This window comes from Dromiciops gliroides, chromosome 1 (genome assembly GCF_019393635.1).
Source record: "Dromiciops gliroides isolate mDroGli1 chromosome 1, mDroGli1.pri, whole genome shotgun sequence".
In the NCBI taxonomy this organism is placed as follows: domain Eukaryota; kingdom Metazoa; phylum Chordata; class Mammalia; order Microbiotheria; family Microbiotheriidae; genus Dromiciops; species Dromiciops gliroides.
This window is the reverse complement of record NC_057861.1, coordinates 667,734,639-667,758,988: the sequence shown is the minus strand read 5'-3', so window position 1 is coordinate 667,758,988 and position 24,350 is coordinate 667,734,639. Positions and strand designations below refer to the sequence as shown.

The 24,350-nt window shown below is 37.3% G+C and overlaps 1 protein-coding gene across 4 annotated transcripts in view; it reads right to left on the bottom strand.

The window, feature by feature from the left end:
- The window catches only part of SMARCC1 (SWI/SNF related, matrix associated, actin dependent regulator of chromatin subfamily c member 1), a 173,503-nt gene that overhangs the window by 143,509 nt on the left and 5,644 nt on the right, over positions 1 to 24,350 (bottom strand). For all 4 annotated transcript variants that reach the window (XM_043963478.1, XM_043963485.1, XM_043963471.1 and 1 more), the window contains exons 2-3: positions 23,856 to 23,975; positions 4,687 to 4,772 (exon numbers count right to left, since the gene is read on the bottom strand). In XM_043963478.1, the coding sequence (XP_043819413.1) occupies positions 4,687 to 4,772; positions 23,856 to 23,975 (206 nt within the window). The remainder of the gene's footprint in view (positions 1 to 4,686; positions 4,773 to 23,855; positions 23,976 to 24,350) is intronic.

Genomic DNA, 24,350 nt, shown 5'->3' with positions numbered 1-24,350 from the left:
ACAAATACGCTAATGTTTTACATACTCAAACATGTATAACCCATATCTGATTACTTGCTGCCTTGAGCAGGGGGGTGAGGGAAGGAGGAAAAGAGACATAAAAATTGGAACCCAGAATTATAAATAAAAATGTTTATTAGATTTTTAAAAAAAACTTTAAATAAAAACACCACCCCTAAAATAAATAAATAGGCGAATGGGTGAGTGAAAAATGGATTCAGATTTCTATATCCAGCCCTAAGTATCTCCTGAGCTTTAAAGCCACACAACCAGACTTTGCATATCTCAGACTGTATGTCCCATAGGCATGTCAAACTCATCATCTTTGGGGAGCAGCTAGGTGGTGCAGTGGATGAAGCATCAGCCCTGGATTCAGGAGGACCTGAGTTCAAATCCAGGCTCAGACACTTGACACTTACTAGCTGTGTGACCCTGGACAAGTCACTTAACCCTCAATGCCCTACCAAAAAACCCCACAAAAAACATTATTTTTGTTTCCCAAATCCGCCTCTCTTCCAAACTTCCCATCACTATCAATGGTAGGCCCCCAATCTTAGGTTTCTTGTCTCCTCACTCTCACCACACACATTCAATTTGTTGTCGATTCTTCTTGTTTCTGCCTCTACAAAATCTCTAGCATATACCCCATTTTCTCTATTCACCCAGTCACCAGTCCAGGCACTCACTATTTCTCACGTGTTACTTAGTCTTCAAATAGACCTCCCCCTTTAGGGAGAAAGGAATTTTCTAAAGTGAGGATCAACAACCTATGGTCCAAAGGCCAAGTCATGACCTGCAGCCTTCTGTGAACAAAGAATAGTTTTTACATTTTCTTAAAAAATAGACAAAAAATTGATTAAAAATGTAAAAACTATTCTTACTTCCCTGCCATATGATAAGCACATGAACAACGGTAGGCAAAAACAGGGACAATGCTAGAAATACTGTGGATGTGGATTCAAAAATAATTGGCAACTGATTATGTTTAGCACACTGTGTGCACATAGTATACAATGAATAAATGCTTCTTGATTCGAGAAGTATGGGATAGTAAATTATTGGTCTTTAGGCTAAGGGGTGGATGCTTAGTCAGGCGTCAATCCATGAATGCTAAGGATAAAACCCAAAAGTTTACTCAAAAAAGTAGGTTGAGAGGTAGGCACAAAAGAACATAAGGAACTAGTTAAGAAATTAACTAAAAATCAAAGCCAGTGGACTAGAGTTAGTGTTTAGAGGAAAAGCTGAGCAGAGGAAACAAGCAAAAGCACATTAAGAGCATAAAAACCAAACAAAGATCACCACTCAGAGGCCCTAACAGGCCATCCAGCATAAAAGACAGCCAGAATCCAAATAGACAAAAATATGTCAGGCTCAAGCTTAAAAAAGAGCACAAAGTTAAGAATAAAATTTGAATTGGACAACTAGGAACCATGAATAAGATCATGAACATATAGGAACAGCATAACCAACTTAAGACTATAGATCCTGGGACAGTGTTTGCCTATCCTCTATTTTGGTTTTAAGTAGACCTCTTGGGATTAGTTCCTTCATAAAGCAAGACAACATTCTTAAGGTGCTCACAGTGGTAGCTGAGGGGTAACATGGCCAAACATTTATTAGTTCAAGCATTTGTTTACCACTTCTGTATGTAAAGCAATGTTGTAGCACGTTCATACAGACTACAATACCTCTGGATCTCTTTTGAATAACAATACATCAATAATTTATGATTTAAACCTACTCATCCTTAAAAAAAAACAAAACCTACTCATCCTTGACCTGAATGACTAAAATACAATTTAAGTCTCAAGGATAGCAGTTTAGCCACTTCCTTTCGATCTACACTGGCAATACAACAATACATTGGGGGTCCAAAAGGAACAAAGTCGAAGACCCTACATACAAAGTCTCCAAGAAAAATATGAATTGGTCACAGGCCATGGAAGAGCTAAAAAAGGATTCTGAAAATCAAGCAAAAAAGGCAGAAGAAAAATTAGAACGATGCAAGAAAATCATGAAAAAGGAGTCACTAGTTTGGTAAAGGAGACACAAAAATTCACTGAAAAAAAAACCTTTTTAAAAATTAGAACTGGCCAAATGGAAAATGAAGTACAAAAGCTCACTAAAGAAAATTAAGCCTTAAAAATCAGAATTAAGCAGCAAATGGAAGCTAATGACTTTATGATAAATCAAGAAATAAAACCAAAACCAAAAGAACAAAAAATAGAAGACAATGTGACATATCTCATTGGACTGACCTGGAAAAGATTTGAGAAAGATAATTTTTAAATTATTGGATGAAATGAAAGCCATGACCAAAAATAGAGCCTAGTGATCATTTTTCAAGTAATTATCAAGGAAAACTGCTCTGATGTTCTAGAACCAGAGGATAAAATAGAAATTGAAAGAATTCACCAATCACCTCCTAAAAGAGATCCCAAAATAAAAACTCACAGGAATATTATTACAGTCAAATTCCAAAGCTCCCAGGTGAAGGAGAAAATACTGTAAGCTGCCAAAAAATACCCAACTTGAGTATTGTGGAACCACAATCAGGATCACACAAGATTTACCAGCTTCTACATTAAAGGATTAGAGGACTTGGAATATGATGTTCCGAAGGGCAAAGGAAGTGGAATTACAAACAAGAATCACCTACCCAGCAAAACTGAGTATAATCATTCAAGGGAAAAAATGGATATTCAATGAAAAAGAAGACTTACAGGCATTCTGGATGAAAAGACCAGAGCTGAATAGAAAGAATTAAGAGAAGCATAAAAAGATAAAGAGAAAAAGGAAATCATAGGGGATTTAATACAGTCAAACTGTTTACATTCCAATATAGGAAGACAACACTTGTAAGTCATATTAACTTTCTCATTATTAGGGAAGTTGGAAGGAGTGTATATAGACAGAGGGTACAGGTCTGAGTTTAATATGAAGGGATGATATTTTTAGAAATAAAATTAAGAGCTGAGAGAGGAATGAACTGCAAGAAAGGGAAAGGGAAAGATAAAATGAAGTAAATTATCTCACATAAAAGAGGTAAGAAAAGACTTTTACATGTAGGGCAAGATGGGGGAGGTATGGGAGAGTGAGTGAATCTTACTTTAATCAGAATTGGCTCAAAAAGGGAATAACATACACACTCAATTGGGTATAGAAATCTATCTCACCTTACAGGAAAGTGGAAGTGGAAGGGGATAAGGTATTGGGGGTTGGGGGTGGGGGTGGGGATGAGTGTACGATAGAAGATATTGGGAGAGGGAATAGTCAGAAGCAAAACATTTTTGAGGAGGGACAAGGTAAAACGGGAGAAAGAATAGAATAAATAGTAAAAGGGGGGAGAGAAGGATAGAAGGGAAATATAGTTAGCAATAGTAACTGGGGGAAAAAATTTTTGAAGCAAATTACTCTAAATACAAATCATTCCGTAATTGATAAATGACCAAAAGACGAACAGTTTTCAGATGAAGTTATCAAAGCTATCTATAGCCATATGAAAAAAATGCTCTAACTCACTACTGATTTCAGAGATGCAAATCAATAAAATCCTGGGGTACTACCTCATACCTATTAGATTGACTAATACAACAAAAAAGGAAAATAACAAATATTGGAGATGTGGGGAAAATGAGACATTAATGCACTGTTGGTGGAGTTTTAAACTGATTCAACCATTCTGTAGTGCAATTTGGAACTATGCCCAAAAAGCTACAAAACCATGGATACTCTTTGACCTAGAGAAACTACTAGTAATACTACTAGGTTTGTATTCAGATAAAAAACCAAAAGGAAAAAGACCTATACGGACAAAAATATTTATAGCGTCTCTTTTCTGATAGCGAAGAATTGGGAATTGAGGGGATGTCCATCAACTGGGGAATGGCTGAACAAATTTTGGTATGTGATTATGATGGAGAATACTACTGTGCTGTAAAAAATGATAAGCAGGATACTCTCAGAAAAACCTGGAAAGATTTACATTCACTGATGCAAAGTGAAATGTACTGTGTACAAAGTAACAGCAATATTGTAAGATGATCAGCTGTGAATAACTTAGCTATTCTCAGCAATACAATGATCCAAAAGAACTCTGCAGGACTTATGATGAAAAATGCTATCCATCCCCAGAGAAAAAAACTGATTGTGTCTAAATACAGATTAATGAGTAATTATTATTTTTTTTTGCTTTCCTTTTCCTGAGTGTTGTCTGTTTTCTTTTATAGCATGACTAATATTGAAATGTTTTGCATGACTACACATGTATAACCTATAACAAAACTGCTTTCCTTCTCAATGGGGAAGAAGAGGGGAAGGGGGAAAGAGAGAGAATTTGGAGTTTAAAAATGAATATAAAAAGTTGTTTTAAACATGTAACTGGAAAAAATAAAATGCTAATTTTTTTAAAAGTTAGAACTACAAGATCCATTAAATATAAATTAGTTTTATAATAAAGTTATTTTATTTAATATAAATATAGCTATGTCTCATAACTAAATTACTCATAGTCAAAATAAATATCCCTCTAAAGTTAGGTATAAAATAAATTTCTCATCTCAGGATAGACTTCACACTATGTCCATACTTATTAATCCTATTCCCTATGAAAACCATCATACTAGATGTACTTCTTACGAAACTTCAATGTTAAGTCAAATTATTCAAAGAAAAACAAAAGCTTACCATCCCTGTTCGTTTTTATACTTGTAAGCAGCCCCAAGAATGTGACACAAGGTACCCCCGGCTTTGAAATCCATGAAGCACTTTGCCTGGAAACAACACACATAATGAGTTATAAAAATAAAAAATATTATAATAGATACTTCACTTCTAAATTACAAAAACCCATTCCAAGGAAGCCATTCCAATTGATGGGCATCCAAATTACAAAAACCCATTCTAAGGAAGATTCATGACTGAAATAATTTATCTGTTCAGAAATATAACAAATATTCTTTTTTATTTTGGTTTGGTTTTGCATGGCAATGAGGATTATGTACAACAAACATTCTTGAAAAAAATCCTATCCTTTAAGGAAAATTAAGATATCACAATCTGCATTCACCAAAGAAAATCAGATATAAAGATAAAAAGAACTGACTTGGGGGCGGCTAGGTAGTGCAGTGGATAAAGCACCAGCCCGGGGGTCAGGAGTACCTAAGTTCAAATTCGGCCTCAGACACTTGACATTTACTAGCTGTGTGACCCTGGGCAAGTCACTTAACCCTCATTACCCTGGGGGGAAAAAAAAGAAGAACTGACTTTACTATCAACCAATTAGCATTTTTTTGGGGGGGTGAGGCAATTGGGGTTAAGTGACTTGCCTAGGGTCACACAGCTAGTAAGTGTTAAATGCCTGGGGTCGGATTTGAAGTCAGGTCATCCTGACTCTAGGGCCAGTGCTCAATCCACTGTGCCACCTAGCTCCCCAACCAATTAGCATTTATTAAGTGCCTGCTATGTGCAATGCACAAAGGTGCTAAGAATACCAAGACAAAAATTAAAACAATTAAAACAAGCTCCCATAAGGAGCTTTTTTTTTTGGGGGGAGGGGATTAAATAATTACATAATTACATGTATTACATATATAAAATTAATCCAGGCAACTTTTGAGAGATGAGCATACTAGTAGCCCAAAAGACTCCATTTTGTCAACAGGCAATCACATCATCACAAAACTTATATGAAAACCAAGTTTATTAAATGAAAAATGAACATGCATGTGCAACCCAAAGTATTCAGTCCTTGCAGAAGTTTGCATCTTTATAACAGTACTACAAAAAGAGGAGAAAACATGGAGAGGCATGGCATGGGAGGGAAAAGATAAGAAAAAGGACAAACACCTCCCCCTTGAAGGTGAAGAGCAAGGTCATGACAAAAGTCCCATTCTTTTCTCTTGGAAGCCACTAGACTATGAAGATAGGAAGGTCCACTTATCTGCAAGGAACCCCAGCTGCACAAGCATTTTCCTAGCCTGTCAAACACTGGCTGGCATCTATCTTGCTTCCCAAGGACACAGAGGAAATCCAGCTTGAGACAAATTGGGTCACCTTGAGGAAAGGGGGGTACCTTTTGTTCTTGACACATTCAGGGCCTCCTGCATTCTTGGGGTCTGGTGTTTCTGGAAAAATTTGGCAATTCAAAATGACAAGTTCAGGGTAGCCCTTAACATTATGTTGTTAGATATACAAAACTATTTCAAAAATCTTTTTTGGGGAGCGCGGCCAAAGCCAAGATAGCAGAGTACCGGCCAGAACCCAGCAGAAATCTCTGAACATTCCCCTCTAAACAACTTTAAAATAAAGTCTCAAATCAAATTTTGGCACAGCAGAGCCAACAAAAGGTCAGAGAGAGATATATTTCCAGACTAAGACAACTTAGGAAGTTGACAGGAGAGTTCTCTAACACTGGGATGGGCTTAGGCTCAGTGTACAGCAGGAGCACCAGTAGTGGGCCTTGGAGACAGCCAGAAAAGCAGCAACAAAAGCACCTTCAGGGGCTCTCAGCCCTGAGACAGTAATGCCAGAAAACTGGTCAGAAAGAGATTACAGCAGACCATTTGCTGGCACTGGGTTTAAGCTGCTGCTGCTGGGCAACTCTCTTGCCCATAAGCAGTTCTGGGTTCCAATTCTCAGTTCCAGGTCAGAGAAGTGCTTGTGATTGATCACAAGGGAACAGAGGCACTAGTCATAGTTCCAGGGCAAAGAAGAACATTAGCATTTGCAGATGCAGGAGACCCAGTCTTTACCCAGTAAAGACCCCAGAGTGCAGACCAGGAGACCTGTGTCCACACATTTCCCATGACAACACCACCTTGGAAGCACCTAAAACTCGCAGACTCCCAGAACTAGCTTGAAAACAGCAGTGCAAAAAGGCCTGAAGTTTGGGGTAATGCCTCCCCACCGCCCAGTGTGTACAGCCCAACTTTAATGTAAAGTTCAAAGTGAAAAAGCAGACTGGAAAAATAAGCAGAAAACAACAACAAAAAAGAATTTGACCACAAAAAGCTACTAAGGTGACAGGGAAGACCAAGACATATATTTAGAAGAGGACACCAATGTGAAAACAGTTACAAGCAAGGCTTCAAAGAAAAAAAGCTAATTAGACCCAAGGCCAGCAAGAATTACTAGAATGGTTAAAGAAAAACATCAGTAATGGAAGAAAAATTGTGAAAAGAAATGAGACAGATGCAAGAAACTATGAAAAGAGAATTAAAAGCCTGGGAAAAGAGGCACAAAAAATAGTGGAGAACTCCTTAAAAAAGCAGAACCAGCTAAATGGAAAAGGAGGTACAAAAATTCACTAAGAAAAAAACTCCTTAAAATAAAAGCAAAATTCACCAAATGGAAAAAGAGGTACAATATCTTACTAAATAACTCCTTAAAAATTAAAATTGAGTTGGTGGAAGCTAATGACATCAAGAAATTATAAAACAAAGTCAAAAGAATGAAAAAAAAAAAACTTGGGAAACATCTCATCAGAAAAACAACTGACCTGGAAAACAGACCAAGGAGAGAATAATTTAATAATTATTGGACTGGATAGAGCACCGGCCCTGGAGTCAGGAGTACCTGAGTTCAAATCCAGCCTCAGACACTTAACACTTACTAGCTGTGTGACCCTGGGCAAGTCACTTAACCCCAATTGCCTCACTTAAAAAAAAAAAAAAGAATTACTGGACTACCTGAAAGCCATGATCAAAGAAAGAGCCTAGACATATTTCAAGAAATTACCGAGAAAAACTGCCCTAATATCTTAGATTCAGAGGGTAAAATAGAAATCAAAAGAATCCACTTATTACCACCAGAAAGAGATCCTAAAATGAAAACTCCTAGGAATATTATATACCCACACTGGAAGCAGCCAGAAAGAAACATTTTAAATACTGTAAAGCCACAATCAGAATCACAAAACATTTAGCAGCTTCCAAGTTAAAGGAACAGTGGGCTTAGAATATGATATTCCAGAAGCAAAGGAGGCAGGATCACAACCTAGAATAACTCAGGAAAACTGAGTATTTTTTAAAAAACGGTATGAAGGGAAAGAAAAATCTTCAATGGAATCATATTCATCTATCCCTTTGTGTTTTGAAAATCGCAAACTATTCCAGTGCCATAAGAAAAAAGGTGTTTTAGACTGGGGGAAAAAAAATTTAAAGAAGTAATACTCCAAACTGAAATAAATTATTCTTATTTTTTTTTGGATGAGGCAATTGGGGTTAAGTGACTTGCACAAGGTCACACAGCTAGTAAGAAATGTTGGGGCAGCTAGGTGGCACAGTGGATAGAGCACCAGCCCTGGAATCAGGAGGACCTGAGTTCAAATCCAGCCTCAGACACTTGACACTTACTAGCTCTTTCAAATTATTTCAAATTATTATTTCAAAAATAATTCTTTCAAAGTTGTTTGCTTTTACCACAGTGTTGACAGGGTATAAATCCAGTCTTCCAATTCTGTTCATTTCACTCTGAATCAGTTCATAAAGGTCTTCAAAGTTTTCATTGAAACCTTCCCCTTCGGGCAGCTAGGTGGCGCAGTGGATAGAGCACCAGCCCTGGAGTCAGGAGGACCTGAGTTCAAATCCGACCTCAGACACTTGACACTTACCAGCTGTGTGACCCTGGGCAAGTCACTTAACCCGAAATGCCTTACCAAAAAAAAACAAAAACAAAAACAAATAGAAACCTTCCCCTTCTTCATTTCTTATACAGCACAAATAGTATGCCATCACATTTATCTTCAGAAACTTGTTCAGTCATACCTCAATTTACAAGCACTCCTTCAGATTCCCATTCTTTACCACCTGAAGGAGCTAAAAAATTTTTTCATACTTCTCTAAAGTTTGTTTTCCTTAGGACTAATTACTCTATTTCCTTGTTCAGTGTAATGTATTTCCATATCCAACTGGGTGTGTGTATATCTTGCTATTTTTTACCAGGTCAAATGAAAATAAGATTGAAGTGTCATGCACTCTTCCCCTTCTTGTTTTGTCCTTCATTCTCAAAATAGGACCATAACATCAAGGTGACATGATGCTTGCAGTGAACTAGATTTAAGTGAGACTGTGCAGAGTCACCAGCCTCATTCTTTCTTCCAGAGCCATCTGGGTCCAGTAGCAAGATATAGTTCAGGACAACTGGAGATGGCCCTAGATATTTAAGACAATTGAGGTTAAGTAACTTGCCCAGGGTTACAATAAGTGTCTGAGGTCAGATTTTAACTCAGGTCATCTCAACTTCAAGTTCATTGCTCTATCCACTGTACCACTTAGCTGTCCCACTCTTCCCCTTAATCTTTGTATAGATGATCTACTTGTGCACTCTAATCAAGTGAAATAATTTCCCCTAAAAGTCCTTATTCTTCCCCTAATTTATTCCTCCTTCCTCTCTTTCCATTCTATTTTTAAGATCATCAATACGTAATAAAACTACACTCTGGCCTTCTAAGGAGACTTCATCTCTGACCCCTAATGGTATTAGGTAGGGTTCAGATGGGACCCATGTATCATTTCTCCATATTTGAATATAAGGAGTCAATTTAGTTCCTTACTGTTTATCATTCATATTTACTCTATGTTTCTCTTAACTCTTTTGTTTGAACTTTAAAGATTCTCCACAGCTTTGATCTTTTCATCAGGAATGTTTGGAGGCCCTCTATTTCATTAAAGTTCCATTTTTTCCCTGTAGCATATTCAGTTTTGGTCAGTTGTGGGGTTTTTTTGGCTGTAAGCCCATACCCTGGAATATTATGTTCCAAGTTCTCTGCTCCTTTGCAGAAGCAGCTGCAGAATCATGTATAATCCTTACTACAGTTTCCTAGTACTTGAGTTCTTTCTTTCTGGCTACTTGTAATATTTTTTCTTTGATATCAAAGTGCTGGATTTTATCTATCACGTTCCTGGGAATTTTTCATTTAGAAGGTGACCAGGGCAGGAGTAGCTAGGTGGCGCAGTGGATAGAGCACCGGCCCTGGAGTCAGGAGGACCTGAGTTCAAATCCAGCCTCAGACACTTAACACTTACTAGCTGTGTGACCCTGGGCAAGTCACTTAACCCCAATTTCCTCACTTAAAAAAAAAAAAAAGAAGGTGACCAGGGGGCAGCTAAGTGGCACAGTGGATAAAGCACTGGCCCTGGATTCAGAAGGACCTGAGTTAAAACCTGGCCTCAGACACTTGACACTTACTAGCTGTGTGACCCTGGGCAAGTCACTTAAGCCCCATTGCCCTGCAAAAAAAAAAAACAAACAAAAAAGATAGATTCTTCTAGTGTATATAGTCAACTTCAGAGGGATTATGGTATACAGAGAGTTCTCATTTTATGTAAACGGATCATTCCATAGAACTCTACATAAAGCAATGTTTATGTAATGCAAATCTGTCTGCAAACATGGGGGAGGAAAGAAGATGGTCATACACCTATAGAGCGTGAGGGCCAGCATATGAAGTTCCAGGACACAAGGAGGCTGGGGACAGAGAAGCAAGAGCAGTAAGAGGAACAAGCATGGGCCAGTGAACAGTCACATGAGGGCCTGGGCAGAACTAAAAGGAAGAATAAACAAGGGACATATGTGTAAAGACTGGATATGGACAACACATAGAGGTGAGAGACAGACATGTGGAACTAGAGTGCAAACAAATGGAAGACAGAAAAGCAGAGGCTGCACATGTAGGCAGATGGGTAGAGCTGGGCAAAAGTCTCCTCTTTTGGCACAGGAGGCTTCAAGCCAAGCCCCTGATCTGCCATGGTGGCAGTCTCTCCACTGGTCTGTTGTTCTGTTTTCACTCAGAGGGGCTTTTTAAAACTTGGTTTGTTTGGGTTTTTTTTTTGGGGGGGGGGGGGTCATGGAGCACCAAATGGAGGGGCAAAAGTGGTGTACCTTGAGAACAGGAGTATGGGAATGTGATCTCGAATATCATGGTTACCGTAAACAGCAAAAGCAACTCTATACCATGGGAAAACTTGCATGAAACAGTCCCCCAATAAAATCTAATTTGATGCTGCCATGGACTTTGAAACTGGGAGTTTTCAATAAGCTGTAGCTATTTATTTTCACAGTTCACTTAAGTCTGAAAAATTAATTTTATAATTCCAGTCTGTTGTAACAAACTGACCTCAAGAGCTATTCCCTTAGGTTCCTCTGAAGATTGAGAGGCTGGGATGAGATCCTTAAAATACTATAGATGCTAATCCTTATGTCTTTCTTACAGCTAAATAAATAAAATTAGGTTTAAAAAGAGAGACTAAAATGGTACTTGCCCTTACTGTCATGAGACAAATAACAGAATAACCACGAGGTAAAAGAAGGAGGTGACTAGCAATAGGTTTTTTGGGGGGAAGTGGGGAGGATAATATGGGGAAAAGAAAATAAGGAGAGTTGCTCTCTCTCTCCCACCTTCCCTCCCTTTCTGATGGTTACTGAGAAAGAAGGGAGCCAAGGAAAGAAAAAACTCAGTGAAGATTCCTTGGGATATGTTGAGTCATTCTATGCCTTTAAGCTTGGTCCTGGGGGACCAGGGACTCATGTTCCTGCTTTTTTCTTATACAGGAAATTTCTATAATCAGGCCAGGTCAATAGAAGTTATGAAAAAAATGCAATTCTGAACGTGTAGTCATTCTGTATCCCAAAGAATTAAGTAAATTAGTGCTTGGGACTGTCATGTGACTTTTAATAGTTACAAAGTCATGTATTAAGTCCCTAACGAATCTCATTCTTTTAGAATGCTACAGGGACAACTGGACAAAGATATTAATTTGTTAAGTTGTGAGGTTCAAGTCAGAAATTTCAGAAAACTCATGCAAATGGGACTTACTTAGTGTAATATATCTACACATCCCCTCCCATGTCCTTTGTTACAGCTGGGGTAAAGCCAGCCTCTTGTAAGTAAACTCATTTGTATAACCATTGCATGTAAGGGTATAAAGCAACTGGTTGCAAAGAGAGTTGTTAGCTATATTCTCATATACAGAATTAAATTAGATAGCACCTGATCCTAAAGGGACTAGAATTAACTAGAGTGGAAAATTTTGATAAAGTAACAAGATCAGATGATCATACATATCAGATGTAAATTATTCTAATGGGTTATGTAAAAACCTTAATTCTCTGAAGTTTCAAGTGAACTTTGGGTTCCTAATTTGATATTCCTCTTATAGCTCTATTGTTTAAAAAAAAAAGTGAGAACCACAAGGTCTGAGCTGGTTTCTACCACATGACACTAGGTATCAGAGAAGTAAAATTTGAGAAGTTATAATAACTTGTACTGAAATATGGTTTGTAAAAGATTTTTGCAGGAACATCTAAGGAGTCTGTATAAATAACTTGAAAACAGAAGCAAATCTGAAGAAAAGTCCTCTGCAGTGCTGCCCTGGGAATGAGACCTATTCCAAAATGTACAAGAGAAGCTCTTTTCCAAAGACCATACAAATACATGGAATATCTGATATTTGAGATGAAGTATGTTGATTAAATAGACATTGGGAGTGGGTTACTAAAATAGAAAAAGGCTTGATGTTATTAATGTTGATGATCATTAATGTATTACTTTGACTTTTTGTTTCACTATATCTGCTTGCTGAGTTCTCTTGGTTATTTTGATATGTGAATTTCCCCTCTAAAAATCAGTCCATGGTTTTAGATATTGTATTTTGTAATTGAGTCTATTATCTATCACCCTCAATGTTTTTAAATTGCCCAAGCCATGTTTCTTTGTCTCTGAACTCAATTCAGAGATTCTAAGTTCAAAAATTCAGTTTTCCTACTAATCATCAAATGCCATTGAGACTTTCTTCACCTCCCTTGAGGCAGAGTGAAAGAAAATTCTAACTGTGGTAATTCTATTGTTGGTTATGTTGTTTTCCTACTTGTGCTTGTGTTGCAGTTGTGAATTGTGTCTACGATGTGAATCATTCTTTAGCTTCTGTTTTCTCTATAATAGTGGCACCTGTGCCACTCAAGGAACCTAGCTGAAGATACTATCAGAAAGAATGTATGAACAAGTCAAAAAGGGGCACAGAGTATAGTGGGAGCAAGAGTGTAGGAACATGACCTCAAGTGTCAGACACTTGACACTTACTAGCTGTGTGACCCTGGGCAAGTCACTTAACCCCCATTGCCCCGCAAAAAAAAAAGAATAATCTACCACCACACAATTGTCATAACCAGGGCAAAACAGATCTGCTACCTTAGGAGTGGAAAGCAAGCACAACACTGCAAAGTAAAGTTAACAGGTGTTTTTAGAATGTAAATTTCTTTCAGAATTCTCTAAATATTTTCTCTGCCACTATAAGGATGAAGAATCTATTTTTAGGAGCACATGGGAGGGCAAAGCTAATACAGCAAAGAAAAGGCAAGGACTTGCCTGAGCACTTCCAAATTGCCCTCCAAAAAACTTTATATAATATCTCAAAACAAATTCTGGAGCAGCAGAACCCATGAAAAAGACAGGATAAAACAATTTTCCAGCCCAAGGCAACTAAGAAAGTAGGCAGAAAAGGTCTACCACAAAGGGGTCAAAGTGGAACAGAGTCCAATGCAGGCTGCAACAGCTCAAACCAGGCCCAAACAAACCAAAAGCATGTCTGGGGGGGGGGGGGGAGCATTGGGGGGGGGGGTGACTAAATCAGTGGTGGCATCTGCCTGCTCATCATTTCTTACAGCACAATAGTATTCCATTACATTCATATACTACAACTTGTTTAGCCATTCCCCTACTGATGGGCATTCCCTCAATTTCCAATTCTTTGCCCCACACTGATTTATTTTCCCAATTTTTCTTCTACCTCTCTTATTTTATTTTTAAAGTCCTCAGTCAACTGACTGAGAAGAGCAGAACCAAGCGAACATTGTACACAGTAACAGCAACATTGTGTGATGAACAATGGGGACAGACTTGGCTCTTCTCAGCAGTGCAATGATCCAAAACAGTTTCAAAGAATTCATGATAGAAAATGTTCTCAACATCCAGAAAAAAGAACTGTGAATTACAAATGCACATTGAACCATACTGTTTCTACTTTTGAACTGTTTTTTTTTTCCTTTCCTTCTTTTTTGAGGGTTTTCCCTTGTGCTCTGATTCTTTCACAAAATGACTAATGCAGAAATATGTTTAATGTGATTGTACATATACAACCTATATCAGACTACCTTCCCTCTTGGGGAGGAGGGAGAGAAGGGAGGGTGGGAGAAAAATGTGGAACTAAAAATCCTGTGAAAACAAATGTTGAAAACTATCCTTATGCGTAACTGGAAAATAATAAAACACTTAAAAAAAAAAGAAATGATGAAAAGAGTGATGCAAGAAAATCATGCAAAAGAAGTCAACATTTTGGTAAAGAAAGCACACACACAAAAAACTGAAGAACATAACATCTTAAAAAAAAAAAAAAGAAAATGGGGGGGGGGGGGTGTTAGGAGGCACAGTGGATAGAGCACCAGCCCTGGAGTCAGGAGGACCTGAGTTCAAATTCGACCTCAAACACTTGACACTTACTAGCTGTGAGACCTTGGGCAAGTCACTTAACCATCAATGCCCAACTAAAAAAAAAAGAAAAGAAAGAAAATGCCAGATGCCAGATAGTAAATGAGGAACAAAAATCCAATGAAGAGAAGAACACCTTAAAAAGCAGAATTGATCAAATGGAGAAAAAACTACAAAAATTCACTGAAAAAAATAATTCCCTGAAAATTATAATTGGACAAATGAAGGCTAATGACTCCATGACACAAAAAACAACGAAACAAAATCAATAGAATGAAAAAATTGAAGAAAACGTGGCATTTCTCATTTAAAAAACAAGTGACCTGGAAAACTGATCAAGGAGAGATCATTTAAGAATTACTAGACTACTAAGGCCAAGATTACAAAAAAGAAGCTAGCCATCATCTTTCAAGAAATTATCATGGAAAACTGCCCTGATATTCTAGAACCAGAAGGTAAAATAGAAACTGAAAGAATCCACCAATCACCTCATGAAATAGATTCCAAAATGAAAACTCCCAGGAATATTATAGCCAAATCCCAGAGCTTCCAGGTCAAGAAGAAAACATTGTAAGCAGCCAGAAAGAAACAAGTATCATGCAGTCACAGTCAGGAAAACTCAAGATTTAGCAACTTCTACATTAATAAAGGATTAGAGAACTTGGAATATGATGTTCTGGAGAGCAAAAGAGCTAGAATTAAAACTAAGAAGTCACCTAACCAGCAAAACTGAGTATAATACTTCAGGGGAAAATGGATATTCAGTAAAACAGAGAACTGTGAGGAGCACCTAGGTGGTGCAGTGGGTAGAGCACTGGCTCTGGAGTCAGGAGGACCTGAGTTCAAATCCAGCCTCAGACACTTAACACTCACTAGCTGTGTTACCCTGGACAATTGCCTCACCAAAAAAAAGAGAGAGAGAACCGTCAAGCATTCCTGATGAAAAGATAAAAGTTGAATAGAAAATTTGACTTTCAAATAGATGATTCAAGAGAAGCATAAAAAAGAAGAACAGGAAAAAGAAATTATAAAGCATTCAATAACATTCATTTTTAAAAGTTTTGAGTTTCAGGGGCAGCTAGGTGGTGCAGTGGATAAAGCACTGGCCCTGGATTCAGGAGTACCTGAATTCAAATACGACCTCAGACACTTGACACTTACTTAACTGTGTGACCCTGGGCAAGTCACTTAACCCCCTTTGCCCCGCAAAAACAAAACAAAAATGAATGTTAAAGATTTTTGTTTACATGTAATTATATAAATTTTTTTAATTAATAAAGTATTTTATTTTTTTTCCGTTACATGTAAAGATAGTTCTCAACCTTTGTTTATACAAGCTTTACAATTTCAGATTTTTCTCCCTCCCTCCCCTAGACAGCAGGTAATCTGATATAGGTTATATATATAAAAATTATATAAATTTTAAAAGAATCTGAAAAGAAAGTAACTAGAGCTCACATTTATATAGAACTTTTATTCATTTCCCATTTTTCAGCATCAACAACTTGGTTAAATAGTTCCAGCTGCAGTTATTTCCACTGCACATCATTATTTGTTCATTCTTGGTTTTCCTTCTAATTTGTTACTGATTTTTATCTTGGCACTAACAAGTTAATGGTTTGACTGTACACAGATAGCTCATTTGGAAATTATCCCCAACACCAAAAGTGGTTGTTACTGTCATGGAGAATGTGAAGAACATCACTTAAATTTAAGAGGGACACCCTAAAAATGTTCAGGTCCCCTAGATGCTCCTGTTTATGAATGGCATTATGAATTACATTAGGAAAAATGCAATGCTCCCTAAATGAGAATGTCTATGCATAGAATGCTTTTCTCTATCATAAAAGAGAGCACAGCAAATAGTTGTTATTTTTTAAAAGAATGAATAAAGACTTCATAAAATAAAATAGTTTAATAATTCATATTTAAGTATTTAAAATACTTAAAGTGCCATTTTATTAAGACTTGGCTAAACAGAAAAAAAGCTTGTCTAGGCTGTGATATGCAAATTGAGAGAAAACCTTTGGTACTGATCCTGTTTACATATGATGTATAAATATAATGTATAGAAAATAAATGGGGGCTAAATTGAAAAGGATTAAAAAGATTAAAAGAACAAACTGTAATGCCTTTCTGAAGTTGCACAATGCTTTAAATGAACCCAAGCCTCTCCCCAAAAAAAGGCCCATTAAAAAAAATTATACTTTTCTAGTAATGCTGCAGACTACAAATCACATCAGTCTCTAAATAATTAAAATTGTGGGTCACCCATAGAGTAATGAAGATATATATTGTAGGAGTGAGGAGACTACACATAATCAAAGAAGAACTGAACAGAAGAAGCAACGTAAACATATCAGAGAAATCTACGGCCAAAAAATAAGGTAGAACAACAGTATAACTAGAAGACAACCAGTGTGTTCCATTGGCATCCATTCAATGCCAAGATGAAATCTATAGAAAGGACTCTCTAAGGAAGATGTACAAAGTATAAGGAGTGAATCGGTTATAAAGAGCACAATTAAAGAAAGTACACACATCAAAGCATTGGATGGCACAGTAGATAGATAAAGCTCGAGCCTGGAATCAGGAAGACCTGGCTTCAAATTCATCCTCAGACTAAATTAGGTGTATGATCCTGCCCAAGTCATTTACTCTTTGTGTGCCTTAGTTTCCTCAACTGTAAAATGGGAATCATAATAGAAACTGCCTCCCAGGGATCAAATGAAATAATATTTGTGAAGCAATTCACACAGTGTCTGGTATATAGCACTTTTAACAAGTGCTAATTTCTTTTCCTCTCTCCCTTCTGTGATAAAATAATGGGATTTAGCAGATACTCAAAGGCCCACCAGGAGATTAATTTAAAGTGACTGAATTAAGTGAGAGTGATTGACTGCTGATTAGCCTACTTCAAATTAACTAGATTGTAATCATACCTGGCTAAACCTTAAGAAGGTATTGTTCTCAGAAGCGAGACTTTGAACTCAACTTGAGACCACCTTCAAGTCCAGTGAACCAATGGATTTGGATGACACCTAGCAAACAGCCTGAAGCAAGCGTGTAAGGACCGTCTAGGCTCCAGACCTATAAAATGCTTCCACAGAGTTTGCAAGTTTGTCATAGAAGCAGGCTCGTGGGTGGAGGACTTGAGAAAGAACTCAACCAGGCTCGAGCTCTTGCCTAGCTAGGCCTTTTCTTAACTTTCTGAACTCCATGTGAATACCTGATATGCTTTAATAAATGCTTAATGCCCAAAGACTAGGGCTAAAGCTTCTAATTTAAGGCGACCACACATTAGATTTTTAGACATCACATTTAGATTTTAAACAACACACTTCCAGGATGGCATCCTGAGAGTCAGCATTGGATAGTAGGTAAGAATGTTGGCTTTGACATCAAAAGTCCTAGGGTCGGCGGCAGCGAGGTGGCGCAGTGGATAAAGCACTGGCCTTGGATTCAGGAGGACCTGAGTTCAAATCCAGTCTCAGACACTTGACACTTACTAGCTGTGTGACCTTGGGCAAGTCACTTAATCCTCACTGTCCCACAAAATTAAAAAAAAAAGCCCTAGGGTCAAGTGTCAAGTTGAGATACTTACTAGTTGTACAATCCTGAACAAATCAATTAACCCCTGAGTAAATTTCCTAATCTATAAAAAATGGGAATGACAACAGCAGGCCTTCCTCAGAGGAGTTATTGCTAAGATTAAATGAGAAAAAGTATATAAAGTGTTAAACTAACCTAAAAGTCCTCTATAAATGTAACTATCATTATGGTAATTTGCTACAGATGTTGATACATTATGGACTTTGTTTTCATTTTTTTTGCTATGGAAAATTCTTCCACCTGTACAGATCACATCTCAAAAAGTCTAGATAGGTTAAGTACTGCATGGGGTGACAATGTTTTTAAGTATCAGAGGTGATATTTGAACCCAAATTTTTCTTATTGCAAGTTTAGTCAGTCCTCTATCTACAGTACTACCCTAATTTATTGTAAGCCCAAGGTAAAACTCAAACCCTTTATACACTTAAGAAATTAGCCTTCTATTGTAATTCAAACTCATGAATAAACAACTCTTCAAATAAAGACCCATTTGTTTAATAAATCCTACAAAGGATGCATTGTTATCTTTGTAGAAAAGATGTGTTCCAGGAAAGCTGGTTATAAAATGAATGTAATTTTCCCATGGACTTCCATTATAAAACCTAGAAACATTTGCCAACCAGAAAATAGCCCTGGTCCTCACTGGCTCTCAAAACCCCCACCCCCAAATGAAAAAGACTGACTAGAAACATTTGATAAGAAAGGTGTTCACAGGATAGTCAAGCCCAGAGCACACTAAATATGTTAAGATGGGAACCAGGAGAACATTGTATACAGTAACAGCAATACTATACAATGATCAACTGTGAATGACTTAGCAATTCTCAGCAATACAAAGATCCAATTCATTTTCAAAGGACTTGATGAAAAATGCTATCCACTTTCAGAGAAATAACTGGAGTCTGAATGTGGATGGAAGCATACTATTTTTTACTTTTTTTTTTGGTGGGTTTTTCTTTGGTCTGTGTTTTCTTTCACAAGCTGGCTAATATGGAAATATGTTTTGCATGATTGAACATGCATAACCTATATCAAATTGCTTGCCTTCTCAATGAGAGGGAAGAGGAGGGAGGGAAGGAGAGAATTTGGAACTCAAAATTTTAAAAAACAAATATTAACAATTGTTTTTACATGTAATTGGAAAAAATATTTTTAAAAATATGTTCTAGGGGCAGCTAGGTGGCACAGTGGATAAAGCACTGGCCCTGGATTCAGGAGTTCCTGAGTTCAAAGCCAGCCTCAGACACTTGACACTTACTAGCTGTGTGACCCTGGGCAAAAACAAAACAAAAACAAAAAAAAACCCAAAACACAACAACAACAAAAGAGCCTGACATGACTGAAAAAAAATGTTCTAGCAGGACTTTTCACATTACAAGATCTATTCTCTACTTGGCCCTCTTCCAATACATGAAAGTATGCTGACTCCACATTTCTCCTTTACAAAGCTTAGCACTAGCCAGTAGTATTATATACTTCACCAGCAGGTGCCACCACCATGATTCCTAGCTTAAGAAAATTAATGAGAATTCTCATAGCACTGATTTCAAAACATTTTAAAAACTCATTTATTTAACCAGAAACATCAATACAGCATCAATTTAACACTAGCTACTCTAAGGTAAAATACTCAGAATAAATAGTAAATTCAAGATTCCTTGTCATTCCAGCTTGTTCACACTAAGCAATTATGCCATATATTTTATAAGCGCCACAACAAAATATTCCATTTTTCAAAAACGAATTATGGTAGAAATCTGGGAAACTAATTTTGCATACACATTTGGCTACAAGAACATCATGTCCAGGGGGCAGCTAGGTGGCGCAGTGGATAAAGAACTGGCCCTCCATTCAGGAGGACCTGAGTTCAAATTTGACCTTGGACACTTTACACTTACTAGCCTTATGACCCCGGACAAGTGACTTAACCCTCATTGCCACGTCAAAAAAAAAAAGAACACGATGTCCAGTTTTGAATACCTTGGAAAATAACAATCATTAAAGGGGCAGCTAGGTGGCACAGTGCATAGAACACTGGCCTTGGAGTCAGGAGTACCTGAGTTCAAATCTGGCCTCAGACACTTAGCACTTACTAGCTGTGTGACCCTAGGCAAGTCACTTCACCCCAATTGCCTCACCAAAAAAACAAAAAATAAACAAACAAAAAAAAACCCCACAATCATTAAAGAGGTAGAAAAAGGAGGAATACAGAAAAGCTAAGGGTTAGGATTAAGTTGGAAAAATTATATAGCCAACTTTCAGTTCTTCTAGAACTGTGGATTAACAAAAGCCCTTGTTTCACATGTTCCTCCATGCTCCCCAATTTTTTTTTACACTTTCACTGCTTTCTGACCCATAGTAAAGCATGATTAGCAGTAGAGAGAAAACTCAAATCCATTTCTTTTCTTTTAACAACTTTGATAAAAGGATGATTAAAGATGTTACCATCAATGGCTAAGATACAGTTTTAAGGTTAAGCATATTTAAGTTAACCATGTTATTCCTTAATAGCAACCAAGGACTGACTATGTGAAGGAAATAAATAAGAGGGCGTGTTGACCAAATTTTCCTTCCTCCAACATGGAGGTAAGGAAGACAAATGGGCTGAAATTATAGCAAAAAATATTTAGATATAAAAAAATTTCACTAAAAGTGTTATTAACATTGATAACTCTCAAGATCTTTAACACTTAAAAACAGTTTAAGTAATTATTTGCCTTAGATGGCTTAAGGGTTATGTATTCCCACCCAGAGGCAAATTCTTGATTAAGTGACCCCTTACAATTCTTTCAGATAACCAAGTTATTGAACTACAAGCCTTAAATAACGAATGTAAACACAAATAAAGTTTACTCTAAATAATGACTCACAAATTTGTGAAACTTCTTTACCTGAAGACATATTTAGGCTGAAAATATAAATATGTTTTAAAAGGTAGAGATAAATTCATAGGTGAAAGATTTTATGCATAATTAAGAAAAGGTGGGGATGTCTGTAATAGATCCATAACCTTATTTAACAGACATCAAGGAAAAAAACTTCCACCAAGTGTCCCTTGGTATTAGCTGTCTGAACCAGAAAACTGATGAACTAGCTGTCTGAACCAGAAAACTGATGTAAATGGTTCATAGGTCTGATTTATTATTCATATATACTCCAGCTGAGTCAGTCAAATAAGCTGGTATCAATAACAGGGTATTTGCCCTTTCTTTTCCCGTTTTGCCGGGCAATGAGGATTAAGTGCCAAGCCCGGGGTCACACAGCTACTAAGTATCAAGTGTCTGAGGCAGGATTTGAACTCAGGTACTCCTGAAGCCAGGGCCAGTGCTCTATCCACTGCGCCACCTAGCTGCTCCCTTGGGGTATTTCCTTTTAACGAAGTACTGTTTTCATCTTAAATTTCTTTTCAGCATACTAACAAAATAGGAGGGCCATTGTGAATAAATAACGTGTTTTGGGGAGCTCTTGGTAGAAAACTGGTGGAATCAATGTATCAGGCAAATATTTTAGTTATCACATTCTAAATAAGGATGAACACTGAGGATTAGTTATATATTTGTGTGACTACTGTTAAGGGCTAAAATTCTAGCTAAACTGTCTAAAATATTTAATGAGTGGTCGCCAATAAATTATAAGCTTTAGCAAGAGTTAGACTTTAAGCATTTATTAAGGAGAATAAGAATTTGGTAAAGAGAAAGAAAGGCCTACATTCATCTATCTATTAAAGGGAAAGCACATTTCTAGCTCTACACTCCACCAGAGTCCAAAGGAAAAAAGAACCAGACAAAGCACTAGTCTCTTCCTTCTTCCTCCCACTAGCCAACCTCACTTCCTGACGCCAGGTCTTGCCCTCAAAGACCTTCGCTTCATGGGCTGAACTCTTCTACAGTAAGTCTACAGCAGGTGGCGTTATTCCAATCATTACACTACCAGATTAGAGTATATGGCAAAAATTATAAATCTTCAGGGAAAACAATATGGAAACAGCCCCCATGGGACAGCTCCAGACTGAAAGTTATCATCCAAGAAAGAGAAAAGCACAGGAATACTAACTTTCTATTTGGTTTATGTAAAGCTGGCACCTAAGATCTTTGATTTTCTTTTTTTTTCTGTGTGAGGCAAATTGGGATTGTGGCTTGCCCAGGGTCACACAGCTATTAAGTATTAAAGTGTCTAAAGCCAAATTTGAACTCAGGTCCTCCTGACTCCAGGGCCAGTGCTCTATCCACTGCATCATCTAGCTGCTCCAGATCTTTGATTTTCTTATGCTTTCATGTACATTATAAACTTGACTCTTTTCCTTAGAAATAAAAATCCCTAATTAACATTTAATACTTCAATGCTGCTCAGGCCAGAAAATATTAAGATAATCAATGTGTCAAAGTTTCTGATATACAGGACAAACTAGGATGGCAGTAATGTCGTAAGGATTTAAGGGACTGAAAGTACAAGACTAAGGAAAGTTACTCAGAACTGGCCAACATATATGACCTTTTAAACAGTCCAGGGGACAGTGAGTCAATCAATATTTGTTAAGTGCCTATTTTTTACCAGGCAGAGTGCTGAGGATACAAAGAAAAAAAAAAAAAAAGACAGTCCTGCTCTCGAGGAGCTCACAATCTAATGGGGAAAACAACAAGCAAATAACTATGTATGAACAAGTTATATACAGGATATGTTAAAAAATAACAGAGGGAAGGTTCTAGAATTAAGAGGAATTAATTGGGAAAAGGTTCCTGTATAGCTTGGGATTTTATCAGGGACTTCAAGTTAACCAAGGAAAGCAGAAGGCATGAGATGAAGAGGGAAAACATTCCAAGCATGGGGAAACAGTCAAAGATGTCAAGAACAATAAGGAGGCCAATGTCAATGAATCAAAGGGTGTTAAGGGGAGTCAAGCTGTAAGAAAACTGGAAAAGTAGGAGACAGGGCAAGTGATGAAAGTTGCTGAACACCAAATAGAGGACTTAATATTTGATCCTATAAGTGATAGGAAGCCCCCTGAAGTTGACTGTAGAGGAGTGCAGGGGAATGGGATTTGGTCAGGCTTTCACTTTTAAAGATCATGCTGACAGCTGAATGGGGGATGCCCTCAACAGTAATATGGAAATATAGAAAGTGAGCAAATGTGGGAGGAATGATAATGATTTTGATTTGGTACCTGCTGAGTTGGAAATGTCTATAAGACATGCAGTTGGAGATGTCTAATAAGGGATTGGAGATGTGAGACTGGAGTTCAACAAAGAAATTAGGGGTACATAAGGAGATTTGAGAATCATCACTAGCAATTTGTAAGATCCTGGCTCACTACTGAAAAGTAATGGAGTTCATCAAAGTGATTTTAAATGATTTTGTTTCTATCTGAATTCTTACTGCTCTTTCCTTTCAAGCACTAATAAGAGTCTTTTGTTGTTATTCAGTTGTTTTCAGTCATGTCTGACTCTTCATGAACTCATCTAGGGCTTTCTTGACAAAGACACTGGAGTGGTTTGCCATTTCCTTCTTCAGATCATTTTACAGATGAGAAAGCTGAGGCAAATTACTTGCCCAGGATTACCCAGCCAGTAAGTGTCTGAAGCCTGGATTTAAACTCAGGAAAAGGAGTTTTCCTGACTCCAGACCCAGCACTCTATCCACTGAGCCACCCAGCTGCCCTAACAAGAGGCTAGGAAATAGCTTTTAATTTTTTCTATCAGGAATATACTTAAACCCCACATGTTGGGCAGAAGGTAAATAAAACAGAGAGGAAAGTGCTACTTACAGGAAGCTTGGTGAAGGCAGGATTGGTGACATGCTTCCCAAAGGCATCTTCTTGAAACTGTAGAAGCTGTACTACCAGCCCAGCCAAAGTTTTATTGGTAGGAGCATCTGCTTGAACATACTGCAAAATACAAATAAAGCCTTAATCTTGGTCAAATTTCTGCTATGAAAAGTGTTAACAACAACAAGAAGATAATATACTTAAACACAGTAAAAGTAACACCTAAAAGAAACCTTCAACTTAAAGCAAAAACAATCATTATTTTATTGAAAAGAAAAAAAAGGCTAAAAAAAAGAAATGGATATGCTCATACTATGTATTTAACTAGATTCAGTGTTATTTTATTCAAATTAACATCTATAGATATTTTTATTGATGCAACAATTATCTAAGTTCCTTTCTTCCATTCCAAAGCAGGGGGAAGTACTATACTAAGGGATGAAAAATTAGTAAGATTAAATTCCTACTTTTGAGATTTTTACAATGTAGTTAGAG